At 44.6% G+C, this 24,080-nt stretch overlaps 1 protein-coding gene across 1 annotated transcript; it reads right to left on the reverse strand.

Moving 5' to 3' along the window:
- Positions 1-1,317: 1,317 nt before the first annotated feature.
- On the reverse strand, positions 1,318-23,293 carry fam102aa (family with sequence similarity 102 member Aa). The gene is made up of 12 exons (XM_034595416.1): positions 23,191-23,293; positions 22,787-23,082; positions 9,183-9,303; positions 8,373-8,402; positions 6,860-6,976; positions 6,558-6,604; positions 5,611-5,762; positions 4,547-4,654; positions 4,078-4,273; positions 3,845-3,966; positions 3,276-3,345; positions 1,318-2,441 (listed from the first exon to the last, which is right to left on the reverse strand). Exons 2-12 carry the CDS (start codon positions 22,927-22,929, stop codon positions 2,396-2,398), a joined length of 1,152 nt encoding a protein of 383 aa, XP_034451307.1. The 5' UTR covers positions 22,930-23,082; positions 23,191-23,293; the 3' UTR covers positions 1,318-2,395.
- Positions 23,294-24,080: the final 787 nt, after the last annotated feature.

Raw genomic sequence — 24,080 nt, forward strand, 5'->3', positions numbered from 1 at the left:
CTCACGCAGTTGCTCCACCAGGGGGCAACAGAAGACTTCGACAGTCACTGCAGGAACTCCCTCATCACTGAGCACAGAACAGTTTGTACCACAGGTCGAGTTGTTTTCCCAGCTGAGCATTTAACATTTGGTTTTGATTTCTGACGTCTGAGGAGTGAGGAGAAATCATCTGGACTGTTTTCTGAGCGGTGACGGAGCGACGGTGCAGCAGCAGCAGCAGCAGCAGCAGCTCAGTACTCAAGCACAGTTCTAACCACAACAAAACCAAAAAGTAAAAGAAACTACACAAACACAAACACAAACAGGAGACGCACATTTCTCTCCTCGCCATCACAGCACTCGGTCGTCGCACTCGTCATTGTGCTTCGGGGTCATTTAAGAGAAACGTCACATCAGGCACAGAGTGGCTCCACGACACGTCCCCCGATCAACAGGGAACAGAGCGAATCTAAAGTGAGTCGGTTGATCGGTGGGTTTTATGAACTCCTGAGGTTCAGCGCTGGATGAGCTGCTCTGAGCGGCAGCTGCTAATTATTTGATCCCATGTCCATGAGGATGGGAATCGACATGTTTAGAAGTTTTGAGGGAAACCTGCGAAAATGTGAGACGGTTTGAAAATAACACAATCGACACAGACTGTATTTAAAGATGGACGACACGACGGCTCCCAAAAGTGAAGCCAAAAGGGTCTCGATCGCCTCCTGGTGGCTGGCAGCAGTACGAGTCATGAACTCCACCTCCTCCATGTTAGCAGACAGGACATGAACCAGATTTTTAAAAAAGATGGTTTCGGTCATTTTAGGAAGTGTCTGAGATGAATTTCTGGACAGTGAGAGTTAGTGGAGTCGTCCATCTTTATTTACAGTCTACGATCAAAGACTGTAAGAAAACATTAGAATCAACTGCGGCTCCGAGTGACTGTAACTCGCAGAGGAAGTGGGAGTTCACAGGAGAATCTACTGGGAGCTTGTGACACTGCGGAGGTGTAAACTCTGTAAACACTGGAGGAATAAATCAAGTTGAAAAACAAGTTGGCCAGTTTGTCACCACGCGTGAGAATAAACAGAAAAATCATCCATGCGTCCCCTGATCGTCAGGTGGCTTCAGCCTCAGCCTCACTTCCTCTATTAATAGCAGTTTGGAATTGTTCTCCCCGTCTGTAACTGTATTTTAATATAGTTTCCATAACACTCTCTCTCACACACACACACACACACACACACACACACACACACACACACACACACACACACACACACACACACACACACACACACACACACACACACACACACACACACACACACACACACACACGGCAGTTTTCCACGGACGGTCTCTGAGATTCAGTCTAAAAAGATTAATTTTAGCGCAGACAGCAACAGAACCAGGTCTCAACCGTTCTGCTTTTTAAACTCCTTCATCCATTTGGTGTAAATGAGATTAATGTGCATCTCACTGAGTGTTAAGTTTACTAGAATAAGGACAAAGTGCCAAAGAAAACTCAAACCTGACATAAAAACAAATGAGTGAAGAATGAAATGTGCCAGTTAGTGAAATTACTCATTTTACATTTAGGCCTAAATGTGTTTTTAAGGGGAACAAACACAAACAACTGTTTAGTTCCCACTTTACCAACCGAGACCCGGCTGCGCTGCGTTTTACTTTCAGAGCACAGACGATATATAAACTGATAAACCAACACAAGCAGCTGCGTCCAGAATCCGTATTGGACAGAAACTCCAAGCGGGTTTTCAGTCTGTGGAGATTTAACACTGCTGAGGTCACACGTTTAAAAATACAAAGAGGAAGAAAGGAAATGCAGGAGCCGCTCACAACTGGAAAAGAAACACAAAGAGACAGAAGGAAAAATCTAAGTTCGGATCTTTAACCAAACATTTAGCTTTCGGGACTCTTCTCTACGTTACTATTAGTTTTAGTCTCGACTTTGAATTTAGTCATTTTAAAAAACAAGGATCAAATTGCTACATGAAATAATCTCTCTTTCACACTTTACACTTTTTAACGACGGTGTCTTGAAGTGTTGGCTTGAAGCACCAGTCAGAACAATGACCAGGGGACACATGGATGGTTTTGGCGTCTGTATCTAAAAACACTTTACAGGTAAAAATGAAACGATGGCGTGATCACAGAATCAGGTGACGACACCACAACCAACTGTCAAGAGAAATGTTTGGACTCAACATCACAAACACCGCTGAACGGAGTGGAGGCAAGTGCTGCCGCGCATTTCACATAAAGTGCAAACTGACGAGGTCCGTCCCCTTCAAGGCGTCCAGACCAGCTGAAGCTCCGGGGGACAACCAGCGGAGAAGAAGAAAGACGGGACGATTCCCCCAGGTCGTCGCGCCGCCTTTTTCCTGCCGCTCGGGGTTTAATGGCTCTCTATGACCACGGGCTCGTAGCCGCCGGCAGACACCCTGCAAGGACACAACCAGGGACAACAATCAGGGTTTGTTCGCTCTGTGATTCAACATGGGACTCGCACAGTTAACACAGATCTTCTTCTCACGTTTCCTCCTGCAGCATCAAACCTACTCATTCTATTTCATCCCTTTTGTCTCTTGTGTTTAAGATTAAAAAGGTTTTACTAACTAACGCTGAAATATCTGGGTCATAATCATAAAGCTGCAGTTGTGACAAACAAAACATATCCTACTCTGCTTTTTTATTTTAACTATATCTTCCAATGATGAATAAACATCTCAGACAAAAAGTCACTTTAATGTCTTTACAACCTTTTCAACATGAGATGAACTGTTGAGCTGTTAATTGTCTTATAGTTTCCTGCACAGGAACCAACTCCGGCTCCTGTGAAATGAACTAATGCACTAAACTGAATCGGTCCTGCAGCAAAAGTATCTTTGATTCTTTCCAAATAATCAGATTTTCCTGCAGAACAGATTTGTTGTTCTGCTGAAAATGAAAGATACGTGTAACCGGAACATAATGACAATACAGTTTGTGCAAAGGGGAATTGGATTATTTAACAAAGAGACACCATCCTCCACAAATGAGGAAGACGCATGCTTCAAAGTTTCATGTCAGCTGACCAGTCTGCACTGTAGGTTTCCCTCCTCTAATCATAACCCTGTACCAGTTATTTCTGCCTCTTGAGTAGTAAATGTTTCTATGACTAAATCCCAATCTGTGTACAGTTAAAATGAAAGTGAGAAAAGAAGAACAGAGAGCGACACGCAGACAGGAGGAAGTGATAAGAGACACAGGAAGTGGCGAGGAGCCGAGAGTCTCACCTGTTTCCGAGCCTGATGCCGCTGAGCGCCGTGGTTCCGTCTCTGTTCACGAACAGACGCAGGTTACTGTCTGAAAGGCAGAAGCACAGAAACCAGGTCAGCAGCCGTTGACGGAAACCAGACGGCATCAACACGCCGACAATAAAAAAGGTGACAAAACCCAGACGCTGAGAAAGTGGAGCAGAGCTCGGTCCAAACATGGTGCAGAGTTCACCACTTATTTAGATGTCAGTGCAATACGCTGACATCTAAACCTTCGCATGAACAGACTCACTATAAACAACTGAGGCCGTGTCGAGCAGCGAGAGTCCCAGCAGTGATATCACCTCTGCTGGTATTTATCTAAATTAAGACTGTGTTTCCCATAAAGCCTCTTGAAACTCTCCTGGCAGAAGCTCTTTGTGAAAATCCCTGTCAAACGTTCCTCTTCTGCGTCTCACAGAAAAAGAACGAGGCGCAACAACAACACAACGTTTTCACCTTCAAGAAGCTGAACTGATTTCTGAATGATTTAACAGCTTCTCAGAAACTTTCCAAACACACAAAAGACCAGTGTCCTTATCGTTTACCTTCAGTGTTGTTGACATCTGCAAAGTTTTGGCTTTGGACGATTTTCTCCACGATGTCGTCAGCATCCATTCGAGTGTCATTTACCCAAGAAGGGTGAGTCTCCACCGAGTCCTGCTTCCTCCTGAAGTACCAAAACAAGAAGAGGAGGAGAAGAAACGATGGCGTTAGAACAGATGTGTCTTTTTATTGGATCTAAATAAAGACGAATATGAATCCCCACAGTCCCGTGTACCTGGAGAGCCTGTTGAGGGGTAAGACGGGCCTCGGGGGTCTGGGGGGTCTCTCAGGACGTCCGGCGTCCTTGTCGCCCTCAGTGGGCGTGTCGGCAGTGAAGCCCAGGCACCCGGAGGTGCTGCTCCCTGTGGAGGTGTTCCTGCGATGGGTGAGGTCCGACAGGCTGGAGGAGCAGGAGTGCTCCGTGCTGTAGCCTGCAGGGATCATCACAGGTTGTGTGTTTGGTTGTGTTAGAATTAACAATGAACAAACACAGAGAAAGTTAAACGGCACACAACTGATCATTTGAAATAAATTCCAAATACTGGCTCCTGTAACCTAGAGAGTTTCCAAATATATATTCATTATTGATATTTAAACTAGAATTTGGATTAGGAAATTACAAGATCCATACAATTTAGTGATAAATTCTCTACTTTTCTGAAATATGAAATCTAAAAACACATCACAAGAAAGGCTGGACGAACCTGAGATCCTGCTCTGCTGGCTGGCGTAGCTGGAGTTACGGGAGTGACCAGACTGGAAGACTTCAGCAGAACCAGACTGATGATTCACCTCGGATTCATCGAGGAGACCTGGAGGCGAAGAAGGAAGGACAACACAGATGTTACCACTTCATGCGTATTTGATTCTTCTACTCGATTTAGCAGAACAATAAGCGGCAGTTAGGGAGTTAGCGGGTTTTCACTCGGGCCAAATCAGTACACGTAACCTCTGTCTTCATTTCCAAGTTGGAACAAAAACAGGTTTTGTTTAAATTTTCCATCTGAGGAACATTTTTTAAGAACTTCTCCCAGAACATTTTGGCTGAAGATGTGAAACACATCTGGCTGAGGGGGGGAGGGGGGGGGGGGGGGGGGGGGGGGCAGGTTGGACCCAGATCTGAAAGACTGGAGTCCAGATCCAGACAGATTTATCACATTTAAATCTTACATAATAGTTCTAAAAGCAGGTGAACTGATTTAAATCACACTTGACGTGACGCTTATTAGTTCACAGAACAATATTTGATCTGTTCTCCATCTAAACTTCATCTGAAATCACTGTGAACCTCAGATTTTGGATTCATTAACATTTCATTGTTGTGATTTAATTTGATTATTGTTGATTCTGAAAAGCAGCAAATGATATTTAAATCCTTTTGAATCACTCAATCAAATCTTTTCTGGCGAAGCTGAAAGTTTAACATTCGAACACTTTAATATTTTGATATCTACACTAATATTACAAACTTTAGTCTTTTAGACACAGAAGACACAACAAAAGGCTTTGTCTTATTTTGGCTATGACTGATCTTCTGGCTCCGTGAGCATCGTTTGTTTCTCTTCTCTTTCTAGATAAAGAAATCAGTTGTTCGGTCGTTGCTCCACATTGTTTCAACTTCACATTCACCTCACACACTTTCCCCCTGGTCATGTGTGCACTGGTCTTGCAGTGGGTCAGTACTGGAGCCACTGGCCTGAGCAACAGGATTAGATCCTAAACGTGACCTGCTATAAAAGCACAACCCCGTCTCAGGCCGTCAGTCTACCTGAGTTGACGATGGAGGGTCGAGGCTTGGCCGAGCGGCCCTGTGAAACCCCCCCAGTGGGCCCAGGCTCAGCTGTTCCCTCCCCCTTGCAGTCCAGCTGCAGGGTGTGTTCTCGTCCTGAGATGGAAATGGACTTCGCTGTGCTGGGAGGCCTGCAGGGGGAAAAAAAAAAAAACACACACCACTTATCAGCATGGAACAGATTAAACGAAGCACAAAGCTGCAGCTCGGCTTCACTCGACACACACACAAGATAAGATTCATTTTTATCGACCGACAGTAAACAGAGTCGCTGCAGCAATGAAGGACAGAGGAGCACAAACACTAAACACGTTAAACAATCTGGTTAACAGGTTGTAAATATACACAAAACACACAAAGGACGCATGGCGCTTGACATTTAACTGTTAGGGACAAATTTAACTTCTAAAAAACAGGGGAAGACAAATTGAGATTCATTAATTTCATAAAGTTTTATCAAAATTCAAACACACAAAGACACATGCTGTTATGTCAACTAGTACAAATGTAATGTAGAGGAAATCTGTCGTTTATAAAGTTGGGAATGATTATTTGAATCTTAGTTACTGGTTTAAAATCCAGATATTTCTTCTAATTGTTTAAACAATGAAAAACAAATGAGAGACGAAGCGATAAAGAAAGAAAACAGAGGACGAGAAAAGAGCTTAACCCTCTGAACACCTTGCACTGCTGGCCTGTATTAGAGATATTTGTTTCCATCTTCCTTTTTTTAAATCGATCTAATCTATACAGACATTAGAGATATGAAGCATTTTGAAGATTCTCACGGGCTGCAGAGCTCAAAGGGTTAAAAACCTAATCACAAATCCCTGTGACGTACACACACACACACACACACACACACACACACACACACACACACACACACACACACAATGTCCTGAGTCTAGATCTGAACTACTCACGTTTTGAAACACGGATCTCCAGACAGCAGGGTCATCCCGATGATCACCTGCAAGAAATAAAAGGATATATATGTTTAAAAGTAGAAAAGAATTCAGACCCACATCAACCTTTCAACTCCTGTCGCTTCAGATGAAATTTATGGAGTGGAAGCAATCAATGAAAAGGTCACGTGTCAGAGGTCAAAGGTTCAGAGTTAATGATCGAGCCGGCTTCAGGCTCTGGGTCCTAGTGAATTTATCACACATTCAAATTCATGTTCATACCACAAGGGTATCATTTCCCTCACTGCCCAGCTCCTTGCCTTCAGTATGGAGTTGTCCTGCCGTGTGTTCTTGGTGTCGTATCCCTCCAGCAGGCAGCAGCGCACGGTGGAGCCGGAGCCAGCGAACTCCGCCATGTTGAGGTCTGTGAAGCCCAGCTGAGGGGGAGGAAGAGGGGACGTCTGGGTTAAATCTAGACTCGCTGATGAGACGGCCTTTATCCCTGACTCGTGTTTAGAAAGGACGGAGGATTTTCTGCAACACCCTTCAATTAGCCCACGAGAAACATTCAGGTTCCTGACGCTCACAAGCTTTTGAAGATTCAGTGTATGACAAAACCACACGTCAGTCTAAACATCGAACGTCAGGCGGAGATGTGGAACCTGTATTTTTACAGTTTAGAGTTGAATAGACGATAAAGCACCGCGTGTATTGTGGTTTGGACACCACGTGATTGACAGCTAGTGCCGTCCAATGGGTGCAGGTTGCAGAAAGCACAAGCTCCCACCCCCGCTCCTCCAAATATAGCTACTTCTGGAGAGAATAACAAGATTGTGCGAAAAGGAAAGAACCTGATAGATTCTGGTGTGGATCTGGATCAGGGGACGGATCCAGGACTTTTTAAATCACCGTCTTTAACATTAAAATCTGGGCATTTTTCAACATTTTCACAGATTCCCTGGTTAAGAATTCATTGATCTAGATGAAAAGAGAAACCAGGCCCATTCTAGATGTCTAAGAGTGTGTGTGTGCTTTGGTGCAGCCTGATTGGATTCAAGGAGACGAGGTCTGTGATCTGCCGAGTCACTAATATGACCTTGTGAGTTTAAATCACAGGCGTCATTATTCTTAGTATGTGACACTTTCAGTACGTTTGGAAACCTCTGACCTGCTACGTGTGAGTTTCTCCTCGGCCTCAGATAACAGATAAGTGTCTGTCTGCAGCAGCTTTATCTCCACAGCAGCTTATTTCTACGTGGGAACTGCCTTTGTCCGTGTTGTTATTTTAAATTAAACGTGCATCTCGAGAGAGAAAGGTTCCCATTCTTCCTCCTCCCAGGTTTCCCTTTCTTTAGGGGGCTCCTGTTTTCATAGGTGTGTATTTAAGGAAACCGACTTCTAAGGAGGGAAGCGAGGTAAAATTAGCCGAGGGAAATCTAAACAGAGAACGGGTGAAAACAGAGGAAACGGTTCCTGTTGGGCAGCAACGTTCCAAGGAGCCACAAAGGTTTACCTCCATGAGGAGTTTGACCTTCGAGTTTCATTCAGGAGACGTGACTCATCTGTCGGTTGGGGGGGGGGGGGTCTCACCGTTTCGGTTCGAGAGGTGTTGGCAGGATGTTTTGCAGATTCCGGGCAAACGTGAAACATGGGTGAACAGGTTTGTGATTCGTGTTTGTGTCGGGATGTTGGCAGACTCGTCACAGTGCTGTGAGAAATGCTAATATTTACATGACACGGCATCGGAGACGTACAGCGACAGATACACACTCAAGTGTTTATGAACGTGAGAGGTGAGGCGGTCGGGGGGGGGGGGGAGACGCCGGCACTTACCTTCGTATATGCTTTTCCTCCTTTGAGTTCCTGCAGGGGAAACAGGAAGACAGGAATGAAAACCAGTGATTCAACTGATCCAACTTTATATTAGAGAGGCCTCCAATTATAGGCCTCCAGCGACAGAGTGGAAATGACAGACCGGGACCACACTCATGGTTCCTGAGCACGACACCGAGGCAGCGCCCACACAGGAGGCTTCCGTGAGAAACTCTCCGGATGAACTCTGAGGTTCGTTCACGTAACGGGGATCAAACTGATTCCAGAATGACAGTTATGTTCTTCTAAGTTAGGCAAAGAATCTGTTTACATGGTTAACACAGCCCTTAAAACAAGGGTTATATATACAAGAAAGCCATCCAAAATATTAGAGCTGCAATGAATAGCTTATTAATCTTCTCTTGGTCTTATATAATAGTGCATTGAACATTTGTAGGGTTGTAACAGGCATTGAAACAAGAGATGTTCCGATACCAGCATCAGAAATTGCTCCAATACTGGGAAAATGCCAGTTCGGACATCAGCGAGTACGTGAATCTAAGTACCGAGCCCGTACAATGTCTTTAAAGTACATTAATAATACATAGTACATATTAATAACGACCCGATGGCATCGTCCCCTTGTTTTCTTGTCTCTAAAACAATGGACGAGTGGTCTCTGGTACATTCAGAACTGCTCAGGAGTCATGATTGTTGATGGACGTGCTCCAACTCAACAGACGTGTGGTTTTCTAATCACTGGGTTTCAATTCCCAGCCCGTGTGGGACAGAGTATCGACCGAGTTTATCTGCAGACGTTGGGAATCGTACCTTCCTGACGGACACTCTGCACACAGACGGGTCCAGGACTCCCGTGTGGGGGTTGGCGCTCATCTTCGACACGAACGTGAACCTCTTCCTCCAGCGGACGCAGTTTTCCTGAACCTCCTGTCTGTAAGAGAGAGGAAAAGAAAACAACACAAACACATGAATCGCTGCGATGAACAGTTATTCTGATTGAAATGTGTATTTCTGCACATCCCTCGTGTCTTCACTTCTTTGGTTAATGAGAATATGATTCCTCTGGTTCTAAAGACATTAACTTCAATCGCCTCTTCAGTTTTCCCTCGTCTCTTCTTGACTTTAACGTCCAACCCAAACATTCTCAAGACTTGGCCACTTCTAATTCTGATTCGCTCCAGCCTCCCGACTGCAGAACAGCACGATTTTTCCAGTTATGTCATCTCTGTCTCACAGCCTCATGACCAGCGTGTCCACTGGGGATCACATTTATCAGAGAAAACATGTTGTGAGCAAGTTTTTCCCAAAACTAACTGGAGAACACAGCTGATTCCCAGAGCTTCTGACTCATATGGCAGTTTTTCTAGCAGGTAGATGAAGCAGTCATTCTTTTCATCGTGTCAACTGGTTTGTCTCCGGGGAGTTTCCCCTCCTGCTTCGCTGAGGAGAGCAAACCTCTCGAGGAAACCAGTGCACAATGGTCTCCCAGCTTCTGCAAGTGTCAGTGGAAAAGCTTTAAGTGTCCATACATCCTGGTTCGCTGGTGGGAAAACAAGGGGTATGTGTAAAAAAACACAGAGCAGGTCACTGATCCGTTTGTCCCCGAAAAACAAAAGCTGACGTGAAAGAAGGCAGCTCGACAAATTCCAGACGAAATGTCATAGAGACACTGCAGCAGCACGAGAAGGAAGAATGAGGATTTGTGTTGTGGTGACTAAATCAAGAAACATCCCAAATTGCTTAATAACAAAGAACATATGACGTGCGATATTTATCATGTTCCCAAAACACTTTCCCTTCAAAATCTGATTCCATGCAGCCACACAAGTCTAAAACAATAACACAACACTTGTTTAGAGCTGAAAGAACAGATCCAACAATCTGCTATTTAAATAATTAGAGGATTTGTCTTGGTCTAATTAGATAATTGGCTGCATCTCTGGGGTTCGAGCTGTGGGTTCAACTTAAAGATCCTGGATTTAGGGAACCGCAAAATGTCTCACAACCTTTTTTGACATTTGAATAATGTCGTCTCTCAAATATTATTAGATAATAAAACTTCGGCCTCGCAGATTCACAAACACACAAAAACAAAACGTGTGTGTGCACAGCCTTCAAATCTAAAAAGTACAAATGACGGTCTTGTTTTAAAGATATGAAAAGTCTCTAAAACACTCTGACATGTTTATTCCTTAGAGAAAACAACACGTTGGACTGGAGTAGTTGTATATTTCCGTCGGTGCCACAGCAGCTGACAGGGAGGGTTTCACTCTGTTATTTGAAGTTAATTATAAATTCCTCTGGTGCTAAAAACAGGGAGACGTCCCAAAAAAAAAAAAAAAAAAAGCCTCAAGTTGAGACGTCGCAGTCGTACGATACAACGCTACGTGCCAATTATAGACGGAGCAGGAAATCTTCATCATTTCTAAAATATGAGAATCCACACTGCTCTTTAAAAAGGTTTGGTTGACAGAATGACGGTCATTCAGTTAAATGGCGTCCAGTTAAAGAGCACCGCAATTTGGGTAAATGTTGTGTCCCATGGGAACGTTTCTTCTCAGCTCCAGCGTCGTGATGAGCAGACGTGGATCAGCTGAGCGGTTACACTGCAGGACGCCTCTTTCACTGGGCTTCACATAAATCACAAGCGCAGAGCATCACGTTGGGCTTTGATTCAAAGAGAAACTCTTCTATTCCTGTTTTCTTTGTTATGATTGTACAGCACTTCTTCTTCTTCTTCTTCTGTTTTTAATAAACGTGACTTGACTCAAACGTTGTTCCTCCAGTAACCTCAATGCACACGAGGCGGTTCTCAGGGTTTCGGTCTCGGGCAGACGGCGCAAATGACTCGTGCACAACAACAGACACACAAAGACGCACACATTGTGAAGTACAAACTAGCAGCTGCTCCTCACACTCCCCCTCCCCCTCTCTCATCTAATTCACCATCATCACCGTCTCTGTGTTGTGTGATTCTTCCCACTTCATTTCCTTCCTTCCTCCTCTTCCTCCCATCACCTCAATTCATTTTGAACACTTTTCTGGGAAAACACGTCGACGCTGAACGACTTCCAGTTGAGCTCTACTGATATTTACACTTTTTACTATTAACATCCTGTGCATTTATGGTATTTATTAAATATTCCCCATTGAGGAGACCTTTGGTCGTGTGCCAGCTTCGGTTTCAGCTGATATATAAAAAATATGGATAAGGTACAAGACTGTTACTGAGCTAAAAGGATCTGCCCTTCAATAGAAAAACTAAAGTGAAAATACAAATAATATTAGTTTTTTAATAAAATATTATCATGTACTCTAAGCAATCATTGGTTACACCTTTTAAATGAAGTTTAATTGCTTTAATAGTGTAAATTGAACATTTGGGTGTTTTTGTGCTGTTGTTCAGGCAAAGTGATGAATTTGAAAAGTCCTTTAAGGTTCTTTAAGAATAATAATCTGCATCGTGTTGTTAATTTGAACATTTTAAGACTAATTGACAAACGACAAATGGCTGATATATCGATCCCTGATGCAAACAAGCATTAGTTTCACCTTCCTCCTCCTAACCTCACAGGGCTTTGTGCTTTTTTCTTTATTTAATCCAATACAACTCCATACAAATTAAATTAATCTGAAGTCTTTCAGTCATTAAAGTAAAAAAAGAAAATCCTGTTTGGGGATTTAGAACAAGATTCAAAACACAGAAACCACTGAGTCATGTTGTAAACATTCACATTTCTCGTCCCTAAACGGACACTTGGGTGTGAAAGGAGGTGAAAATGTCCTCCTGCATCAATCCCTGGAAACAAGTGAGGTTCTCAGAAGAGCAGAAACTCAAAAGCCCGTGCAGACACACACTCTCTCTCTCCGCTCTTATCAGAACACCCCCCCCTGCACGCTCTCGGTTCTCCAGTGTGTAATGGCGAGCGTTCCCACACCACATTCCTCAGTCCAGATGGCTTTGTTCAGGCTCCATGGAAACCTCACACTCCTCGAATCCACCAACGCTCTGCCAGCAGCTCGGAGGAGGAGGAGACGCTCGTACCAACACTCTCCCTTTCAGCCTCGGACGTTTTTATAAGCCCCCGGACGTTTGGTTCCAATCTCACCTGCAACCTTTGCACCTCTTTTTAATCCTCGGGTGTTATTTCTTTCTGTGCAGGAGCACGGCTGGGGTGCGACACGTTACAGAAATCCTTCGGTACAGCTTGTATTTCGGGCTCTGTTCACACCGCAGCTGATTAAACCTGACTCTCTGCCTCACACGAGTTATCAAAACAACTGTTTCCAGGCTGATCTGCTCCAGATTAAACCCGACACCGGATCAGGAAGCCTGCTTACAACTTGTACACCAGTGGTGTTTTGTCAGCTTACACCCAGCGTCACAGAGAAGCTATCCCTCTTTTGTTAAAACACAACTCTGATATGAAATGAAAAAGTAGAGGTGCTAGGGCGAAGACTGCATATTTAACAAGCGAGGCTACTGTTGACACTGAAGACCAAGAACTGGATTGTTGAACGACGTTAAAGAGGCAACACTACATGGATCTAACACATCATCCCCTGGTGGCCGGCTGCAGTATAGGCCGTAAACCCTGTCTCCTCCACGTTAGCAGATGGGACATGGTCCAAACATGCTGCGGCTCCACTCCATGATCACTACTGTCGACACTGAAGCCTAATAACTGGATTGTTAAAAGTGCAAAAGTGGCTGTATCTGCACAGGGATATTTTAGCTTCATTTTTATACAATGGGAATAAGTGAGACGTGTCGTCCATCTTTATTTAGAGTTCAGAGGAGTCTCTCGGGGATGCTTGAAACTATCAATCACCGCTTTCTTTCAAAATACTTTCTCTGAATTCTTTCTAGTTTGCACAACATTTTGGGAATTTAACGCTGTGTTAAGACTTCACTTGCACAAGCAGCTCTTCTGCAGCAGCACTTCTGCAGCAGCCTCTCAGTGACAGCACCAGAGCTGCTCTCAAATAAACAGAGGACTGAGCCCCGACATGATGAAAAAAAAACAACACAAAGACCGTGATTGTGTGTGTGTCCTGTTCCCTGTCCTGCAGCCAGTGCTTTCATTACACTGTACAGTTGAACCAAATGAGAAACTGCTGCGTCCAACAAACATTTCCAAACAGATGACAATAACAGTCAAATCTGATTTTTTTTTCCCCTGGGCGGAGCAGCTCAGGAGATCGTCTGCGTCCAATTCTCTGTCACTTAACTGTTAAATGTTCTTTAAAAACAAAATCAGCTGTGTCGAAAAAACAATCCCCAAACGAGAGGACATCCAAGAATGATCTCAGACCCAGAACCTCAAACTGAAAACAGACTTCAGAGACAAACGTCTGTAGCGAGGCCGACTTCTCCCCCGAAGCTTTACAAGTTAATGTAATCACGTTACAAAAATAGAACAAGCACAAATTCCTACATCATGAGCAATTACACGCAAATTAAAGAAACAGGGACAAGATTCAAAGGCGGTTCCGACAAATATGATTTATCAGCCAATACAGAGGAGAGGGGGAAGAAATGAGAGGCAGAGTGTTAAATGGGAAAGAGATGGCGTTCTTCTTCAGATTATTATTTGTGGAGATACAGTCAGGAAACGAGGGGAGAGGTAATGAAATGCAACGACGACTGAGAGCAAAGGTTTAACGGTGCTCGACTAAATCCCTTGGCCAACGGCAGCGTTGCCAGGTTTGACTGGAAGACGTATCCTACCAGAGCCCGGAGCAGGGGTGGAGAGCTGGTTTCAAATCATTTCAGTTCTCATAACATCGCAGGATAGAAATCGTACTTATCTAGAGCCCAGGGGCCGGAGTTCCCCCCCCCCCCCACCCTGCAGCCTAAAGGCGGCTCAATTTCTACAATATCAGTTAAATTAAATTGCACCTGAACCTCTCAGCTCATGTAGCATCTTTGCCTCGAACCTTTCGTAGATTGAAAACGGCCTTAAAATTGTACGTAAATTATCACAAAGGCCGACAGCGAGTCAAACGTCTATTTTTACGATTTATTTTTATCTTCACTTTGTGCCAATTGACAATTCTGAGTTGTTAAAAGCAAGTAAATCTTAAAAGGAGTGAATCTCTAAGAGTCGGTTTCGCAGAGAGGAGCGAGTTCATGCCGATAACCGTCTCTCCCTCCGAGCCTCCCCTAAAGTTTAGACTTCTGGAATAAAGTCCAGAACTGTTTTGTGGAAACGCCCCAATGTTGGTAGCTTGAAGTCCAACACGCCGCTCATATGAATTCTGACCTGCATGATTAAAGGACAGTTTAACTGAGTAGAAAACGACCTTCCAACAAAGCCACCACGACAGAGATATGAAGCACTTATGGAAGAATAAGTTTTCACTTAACAAAAAAGTGAAATAATTCCTCCTGGGAGTAGAAAAATCATTGCCTCAGACTCTCTCCCATTTCTCCTCCAGCTGCTAAAAGTTACAGGAACTGGAATCAGATTTGTTTTGATTTTCTTCCTGCAGCCAAATGAAAATCTTCAATCTGGCTTGAAAATGATCAGTTTAACAAAAGTCTGTGAAGAAGCCGAGCGGCTCTGTAAACCAGCTGATTCTCACGGAGGGAAACTGAAGCAAACACAACAACATAAACTCCTGCAGCACGATTCAGACCAAAGAAGAAGAAGAACCACAGTTGTGGCTCGTCCCTCAGCTGAAAGGCCGAAGTGTAAATACGAAGGCCCTGATTCGAGCTGCCCCCCCCCCCACTGCACCCCCACCATGTGATGACTTTACATGTCAGCAATGCAGCAGTACGGGATCCTTATCTCCCATCCTGGCTGCGTGGCTCCTGGGGGCCCCCCCGGTCACAGCAGAAACACAAACAGCAGGCCTGGCCAGGTCGGGTCGAATCGAGGGCTCAGATAAACAGCCCGACAGCAGAGTGCTGAGGAAGCACACGGACCCTGCAGAGGGGAGGGTGACGTCAGGACGCACCAGTCAGCAGCAGGAGGGGCGAGGAGTCACGAGGATGTTCCCGTCCCCAAAAGAGGTCACAGGGTCGATCCTCGCCATCAGTCGTGACCTTAAAACCGCCGTGTGTTCCATCCTCCGCCCTGCATTGATCAACTTCACTGCAAATGTGCCACACGAATCAAAAAACGCTTGAAAGTGTTCCAGTTTCCATCAAAACAAACAACATGTTGTGTAACTTTTATGGAATACGTTATGGAGAACCAACAATTTCACACATTTGAAGTCGGTGAAATCTGTGTGGCCGTGAAAGACTGTGATATAATGTCGTCTGTGGCACAAGAGGAGCTTTGTCAAGTCAAAATAACGCTGATTATCTCGTAGTGATGTCTGAGGAGACGGGTCAATGTCAGCAGAGTGAGAAGAACAAGGTTAACAGACACTCGTCCTTCGTAGGGACGATTGTTGGGTCCTAATCTGTTCGGTCGTTTTTTTTGCGTCGTCCTGCTGTTGAGGTCAGAGGTTGTTAAATACATTATCTTGTGTTTTATGGCGTGAGGACCAAATCGAGGTCCATACAAGTGAAAACGAAGGCGACAGCGTGACAGTTTTCAGCGGTTAACGATGACTGAGGCTGGAAAACCAACGGGAAGTGGGACATTTTATCTGTTTAGCGTTTAATCACAGGATTTAACTTTATATTCTGTTTGTGCGAAAGGAAAACTCAGACAGATAAAACACAGGAGCTCAGCCTCAGAGAGAGAAGCTCTGACGATGTGTTCCACCGAAAGGAGGGAGTTCATTTCAAAATCACCTGGCCCGATACCAGAGGAATAACCCCCCCCCCACTGCCCATCCACACACCTCCCCTCCCTCACATCCCACCAGAACGCTAAAGGGCTGGTGAAGTGAGAGGAAAACAGGAAACAGCTGTTGAGAATCCGCTCGTCCCGGTCGATTTCTAACCCCCCCCCCACAAAGAAGTCCCTCCTCTCTGGAACTTCCTCCTTCCTCCTTCTGTCACTGGGCTCTATCCTCCTCTCTCGATCCTAAGAGCTCCGGACCAGGTGAAAACACAGTGACAGCTCTCGCTCACAGTGACATTGTTCAGCTCAAAAACAACATTAAATGAATTCCATCGGTTTGGAAAAACTGTCAAATCAGAGATGGTTTCCCATGTTGACAGGAAATGTGGGGAAAGATCGTCAGGCGATGATGTGGAGGCCAAGTCGGGGTCTCAACCACTCGACGATCAGGTTGCACATCCAGTTCCATGATTCTAATTGGAGGATTGTTGGTGGATGCGATGGGATGTTCCTACAGAGGAGTGGTGGCTGATTGGCATTTTCTTCTCTCCCGGACTCCACCCGTCCACCAAGTGTCAATAAAATCGGCTCAGTAAGTCTTGAGCCTGGTGGAGGTAAAGATTCAGTTCGAGAGAAAAGACGTGGCGAGTCTGGTCCTGTTTGTTATCAGACAGATACAAAAATGTAGACAGAACCAAGTTTTATGTGGTGAACTCAAAACGCCCGGATTTATGCTTTTTGCAGCCGTGAGAGTCAAAGTGACGTTCACTCGCTCGACTGCTTCCTGCAACATGTCTGCAAACGTGCCAACTGCAGACATGTGGAACGTGTCAACCTCCTGATGTGACTCAGCCTGTGCAGAACATGCTGTTCATTTCAGCCCTCAAGAGTCAATGGGGTCCCAGAAGGGGGGGGGGGTTCCCTGTAACAACGAAGTTCCTGGCAGAGAGAAAAACCACCACCATCTTCATCATCATCATCATCATCCCCAGCATTAGTCATTACTCTTGTTTCAATAGTACAAAGAAGAAGAGGGATCACCACAAAGTTTGAACAAGCCCGTTTACAACCACTCCAACCAGTCAAGTGCTGCTGACGCCCGACAACAGACAGTCAGGAAGCAGCTCTGCCAACTCCACCCGAGAGTTCCTGGTTGTCCTGAGAGTCCCGGGAACTGTATCCTGAGCCGGCCTACTGGGAAAGTCTGACACCAACACCGGCTGAAAACATGACACCAAACTGGACATGTACTGTGTCCAGATTTCAGTTACATGCAAATAAGGAATTCAAGAACAAACCCTCTGAGACTCGACGCCCTGCAGACGGCCCTGAGCTGACTGCCGATAAATCAATGAATTGGTTAGTTGGTAAAGTAAATTAATTATCAACAATAATGTCAAACATCTTCTTTGCATGGTTACTTATTCTGAATAATTAAATAAATAATAATGACAGTAAAGTTAGTCGATGAAGACAATAATAACATTACAGTTTAAATCTGCACATGTGTGTGGGGGTGTGTTTAAAGCTCCTTTCTAAATATGTGAAAGTCTGGTGTGGTCATGTGTGTGTGTTGCTGCACCGCTAATCATCATCAGAACAGGAAATTAACACAATCTGTCCACGTTGCCACATCAGAGACGCTCGCTGCCTGTAACAGCCGCATGTTTCACTCACACTTTCACCTCTGCCTCTCTGAACCCGACCACCTCGTCCTCTCAGCCGCTCTCAGCCTCCTACTGCTCCAACATTCCTGCTTTTTTTGTTGGGGCTTTATAAATACAGGAATCCTCATTCTCCCCCTCCCTCGGCAGTCAGGTTGTAGTGGTTGTGTCTTCGCTCTTTTCCCAACTGGCCTTCACGCGGTGGTATGGAAATGTTCCGGAGGAGTATGTGGATAAGAAATGATCTGAATGTCCAACATGTCAATGTGACACTACAAACAAGACGTGGCTGATGAAGGCGGAAAATCGTGCTGCAGTGAAAATGTTTCTCTGCCAAAATCAGGACAGAGACCATCTGAAAAACACATGATCCGTCAGCAGATCTGACTGGATGGAGGCAGTGGGTGTTTCCCAATGTCCATATCGCTTCTGATACTTTACACTGATGTTCTGTTACTAAAGATAAATGTGCTGTGACTGAGTTTTTAATACGATCCAATAAGAAAAGTCTGAAAAGGATCTTTTTTCAGATCTGTGCTCCACGAAGACGGAACGGCTGCAGCAAAGTTTACTTAAGTGTCTGAGTGTTTTGGTTCAATTTAGTTTGTTTACGCTGATCAAAGAAAAGCTGATCAAAAACACGCCTTGAGGAGTCCGCACGCACGCACGCACGCACGCACGCACGCACGCACGCACGCACGCACGCACGCACACGCACACACACACACACACACAGAGAGAGAGCGTGCATGTGGACTTGTAGAAGAGATAAAGGGTTCACGCACAGGAACACGTCTGGGGCTGCATCCTTTGGAGGACTCGATGTACTGGATGGATCGTGAAGGCTGAACCGGGATGAGACCATCTGCTCCACAGAGAATTTCCTATCTGCGTCACCAGCTTGTGCTTCACCATTTGCTTCTTCGAGCTGCTGCACTTTCCCGGCATATCTAGCTTGTCAGCTTCATCGCTGGGATAGTTTGGCCCAAGAAGGTTGAAATCTTCATCGAGTAATAGAAGGACGCAGTTGGCTGACGCATTTTAAAGAAGCTTTCGAAATGTCAGTCCAGTCATGCTGCTGTGACGCGGAGGGTGTGGCCACTGAGACGGGTCACAGGTATGATCTCTGCAACACAAGTTCAGCTCCCACAGCTTCCTAAAAGATGCATGACTTGAGTAAAAAACAAGAAAGCACAAACAGCAACGGGACGCAACATAACAGATACGTCATTAGATCCTCCTCTCTCTCATGGAGCTGGTTTGGATTTGTTGAGAAGTTGCTCAAAAGATCTACAAACTAGGTCGGGAGTCGGTCGACAGACGGACGGCTCAACAACTAACTTATTTAACCACCTGTGAACTAACCGCTCTGCAGGGTATGAAAAGCTTTGGGGACGTGACCCGACCTGGATCATCAGAGGCACCAGCACGAAAACACACTCTCAAACTGAAGTGGATTCATTCTGCAAGAAACGCAAAAATGCCTAATGACAAGAAAAGCATCAGCCGGCAAGACGCTGTGAGCAATTACATCCAAAACACATGGAACCAATTCAAGGGGTTCAGAGGGTTTCAAACAACTTCTGAAGTTCTCAACCTTTAACGCAACAAGCAACAGTTAATATCCAATTAACAAGAGTGAGTTAGTAATTAAAATACTTTTATACACAGGCTTTTAAAGGATGTAAAACAACAGCACAGCTCGATGTTATATCACTACAACTGTAAAAAAAAAACACAAGTTCAGCCACAGGGACCAAGAACAAAGGTCTCCTGTCTCTGTGGCGACAGCGTCCATTAAGTCAGTCACATCATCAAAGATAAGACAACTGTGTCTAAACCAGGGTCTGCTATTTATATCAGTCCTCAATATACTGTATTTGTCCTCAAGTTCCTTTACATGAACGAGAAGACAAACACTCGAGACGGCGAAACACAGTTAAACACATCACTTCCCAAAAAACACTGATGTCTCTCAGCGGCCCTGTGAGTTTACACAACATCTGCCACGAGCGATGAGCACATTGAACGTGAAATGATGTTTTCCAGATGTTTCTACTGAGCCGCCGTCACGTCGATGATCGGCGGATTTCAGAGAGGTCAAACAGTAACGGCCCTGACGTGTGGGTCAGTGAGCTGGACGGTCACATTTGCAGCATGTGATGCAAGTGCACATCGACCACAACAAGGCCCCCACACAAAGACTGGGCCTGTCAGATCTGTGCCATAACTCAATCTGGGTCTGCTGCGGCGGGAGCCTCCCCGCGCCATCGCCTCCTCCTCTGAGAGGCCCCTTGTTCCCAGTCACAGAGATGATAACTGCGATGGGAGGGTGGATCTGTTACATAACCCCCAGAGAGCAGGACGACCTCTGGGCGAGCCGAGCGTCGCTGAGGACAGGACCTCAGACGGAGGGAGGAGAAACTCAAGTTTGTTGTTTCTCAGCTGATCTGAGATTTGGTGTTTCATGAGGCTGTGTTTCTCCTGAACCTCAGAGGCCCAAACCCAGAGATCCACATAGTTTTTTACATCTGGACGCGACCAAGGGTCAAACGTTGATGTCAAACAAGAAACTTTAAACGAATGAGCTCATGCAGGGAAATATTTCACAAGAGGAAACTGGAGGACATGGTCGGGAGTTCTGGGGATTCACGATGAGCACTTTATTTTAACTCAGGAAAACTTTGAGGTAGAGACAGAAAACAAACTAAATGTTCCACGACAACAAGTGAACACGAATAAGAAACAGTAAAATCCCACATCTCTGCCTCACTCAAGTATTTGTGCGACTAAAACTCTGATCTTCTCTTTGCTCACTGATGAAAGAAAACCTCCAGTGAACAGAAACCTGATGGAGATGATCCTGATCTGTCCGGTGTGTTTACGTTCCCTTCTCCAGGACGATGCTACGTGAGAGCAGGGAGGTCGAGCTCTTCCAAAAAGTTTGATCTGCCTTCAGCTGAGGACGCAGGAGAAAAAAAACATTCTCCCACGTACGCAGTCTGTCAGCCTCGGGGATTTAAAGTTTAACAGACCCGCACAAACTGGGTGTGGACGAGAATCAATAAAAGAAAAGGGAAAGCAAGCATAGGGAGGGGGGGGGGGGGGGGGGGGGGGGGGGGGTTGAATAAGACATTTTAACATCAACCACAAACTCACTTCACTCATGTTTAACTCCACACACACACACTCACACTCACAGTTGGAAGTGGAGCATGTTTTCTAAGCCCTGATCAAAAACCAGACCCGTGGACATCAGGTCCATCCTGAACGGCCGTTTGAGAGATTCTCTGCCAACTCAACACTTTGCTGTCTGACAGTATAAAGCCTCGACCTGCTGAAGAGGCTGTAAAGCAAAGAGCGTGAAGAGGAGAAGAGACGGTGCACTAGAATAAAAAAGAAAACACCACGATGAAGCCGTTTCAGACCTGAACCGAAGTCCAGGCATTATCCTGAAAGTTTCCAGAGGGGCTGAGATGTTCCGTTACCAATTTTCCCCTTTCCCGAATCTGATATCTGGACTTGATGATGATGTTTTTTAACATGCGATGGACATGAAATCAGAAGAATACAAATATCTCAGGATGGAAAAAGCGGAGTCACAAACATAGAAGACACAGACGGAGACGTCAACTTGGAAAGACGATCTCCAGCTGCGTTCTTCATACGAGAAAGACAAACGGATCCAGCTCATGTTTTCCTGTCGTGCTTCAGCCTGGAGACTCTTTCAGCAGATGTTAGTTCACAGGTGTAAAGAGGTGACGACGGTCAGACGGACTCCAGATGTGCAGCGTGTCCCGACTTTAACCTTTTACCAAAACGTAAACCTCTGGAACTGACATCTGAAGTCACAGATGTGTAATCTCATCCGCGGAATCAAAGACAAGGAAGGGAGAGGAGATGAAAGTGGCTGACGTTATCAAGGTCAAAGGAGGAGAATCTGGAGTTACGTGACGCCAGTTAGGAGATAACAAACGTCCAGAAAACAAACGATGGTCCTCAGAGTTCATCACATCCGAGTTTTAGAGTAGAGGGTTTGTTCAAAGGAGGTTTAGAGCGAGTAGACAGAGATCACATCCCCAGTGTGAGCTGGTTTCGTCCAGCGGAGGTGACGGATCAGATCCACACTGAGGCCACTCAACATGGCAACACCCAGCGTTTAAATCTGACTCAGGCACAGTCTGAGCTGTGAGGAGCGAAACCCCGAGACACTTTACAGCAAAGATGCAAAACTGAAGTGTTTAGTCTCTTTTAGTTCTTTATAAAACCAAAGACATCCACAACACAATGGGGTTTTCTTTGTATTTCTAGTTTTATTATTGTTAAGTTTATGATTAAACTGCAAAATATAAAGCCTCAATTACATTTCTTGCTCACAAGGGTTTGATAACATCTTTTTCAAAAGTATATCTGCTGAATTATTACACTACTGCACTTGTCACCTCAGTATCCTCTTTTTAAATGTTTTTTAACTTCTAACTTGTGTCTGTTTTATTGCTATAGTTTAATGTTTATATTATCATATTGCTTTTATATGAGGTGTTTGCTTTATTGCTTTATTTCACCCATTGTCTTGCATGAACTTGTTTCAGTTTGTAGTCTCTTTGCGAAGCCCTTTGTAAACGCTGTGAATGTTGAATACAAAGTTTATTACTTTATTACTCTATATCTTTCAGCCTCTTACTTCATGAATCAACCATAACTCGATCGTAAATCTGTCAAAGATGCCAAAATAACTGATTTATGTCTATTTTTAGATCTTTATAATATTAAAAAGGGAGATAAAACAAATGAAGACAAATGAATGAGATATGAAATCAGACACATGAGAGACAACTTTTAAACTCTATTAAGTCTAATAAAATGTCAATATTGAGCTCAATTAAAGCCAATTAAAGTCCTGGGTTGACTCTAAAGGAGGAAAGGTGATCACTAAACGGACCGCGGGACTCGAACCCGTCTCTTCGAGCAGGTTTCCCCGGTGGATTTAAACGCGTTTTACCTGGAGGAGGTGCCGGCGAAGTCTCCCTCCAGCAGCCGCAGTTTGCAGAAGAGGACCCCGTTGACGAAGGGCACCGCGGTCAGCTCCTCCAGAGTCAGTTGCGTCTGGAACTTGAACTTCTTCTTCTTCACGAAAAACGCCATGACGCGGTTCTCCTGCAACACCGGGAGCCGGCGCGGGATTCGACACCAAAACGGGGCCGGGGTCTAATTAAAAATGTCCGCGGGCTCCTGCTGATGATGGTTTGTTTCTGCTTCACTTCGGGTTTTCACGCGATGATTCTCCGGCGCAGAAATCTGGAAAGGAGGAGGAGGAGAAGGAGGAGAAGGAGGAGGAGAAACCACGTGTTTAAGGAGGAGAAATGTGATGAAGACGGGCGGTTTGAAGGTGATGAAGAAACGAACCTGCAGACATGTCTGGTCCCGGGAGTTTCCTCGACAACACAACACCAGCCTGAGAGAGACTCATGTCCTTCTGCTCGTTTCTCCACGGAGGGGAGGAACTTCACGGTGACACACACGCACTTCCGGCTGGTCTCAGAATAAAAGTTTATATAATCAGTTTTCTCCCACATGTTCGATTCCCTTCGTTGTTTTCTGTTTTTAAACGTTTAGTCATCTCTCTAAACTCAAATGGCTTTTACTTTTATTTAATTTATTGTCTTGATTTGAGATGTTTTACTATATTACTTGCTGTGTTTTATTTTTAGAAGGATAATGTTTTATTTGGCCTCTTTATAATGCTGCTTTAAAAGGTGCCATATAATATTTGTATATGTATTATTATTGTTGTTGTTGTTGTTGTTGGATTCATGTGAACAATTTAAATCCATTGACAATGATTCATGGTTTAACGTTGAGGGATCTTACTTTGAAAGGTAAAGTTGTCCACCATCCGGTCAGTTACTGTCTCACCCTCGTTGACTTGACAGCCTTCAGCCTTCAGAGGTGAAGCAGCGACACCGTGTGGTCATACATGTTACATGTACCTCTACACGTTAAAATAGAAATATACACACATATCAGTTTTACAAATATGATTATGTTTTGTAATATTTTCATTGGAGAATAAACTCACCAGCCTTTAAAGTGCATGGCTCCTTATAGAAAGCAGCTGGAGGCTCGTTTTCATTTCAGATGCCTCAGTTTGTTTTCATTTTACAAACACAGATCAACTTTTTAAAGTAAATGAGGGTGAAAACGTAATATAATATATATATTAATATATGTTTATCTTTGTCATAAATAAATGTTTATCTCCATATTTGGAAAAAGAGTCAAATCAATTTCAAGGT

This window comes from Hippoglossus hippoglossus, chromosome 9, assembly GCF_009819705.1.
Source record: "Hippoglossus hippoglossus isolate fHipHip1 chromosome 9, fHipHip1.pri, whole genome shotgun sequence".
Taxonomy (NCBI): Eukaryota; Metazoa; Chordata; class Actinopteri; order Pleuronectiformes; family Pleuronectidae; genus Hippoglossus; species Hippoglossus hippoglossus.

Coding starts and splice junctions, on each gene's coding strand:
- fam102aa (XM_034595416.1), bottom strand. CDS start 22,929: ATGGCGTTTTTCGTGAAGAAGAAGAAGTTCAAGTTCCAGACGCAACTG. Junction 6,605..6,859: donor AGGACAACTCCATACTGAAG/GCAAGGAGCTGG, acceptor TATTTCTTGCAG/GTGATCATCGGGATGACCCT. Junction 3,346..3,844: donor AGATGTCAACAACACTGAAG/GTAAACGATAAG, acceptor TCTGCCTTTCAG/ACAGTAACCTGCGTCTGTTC.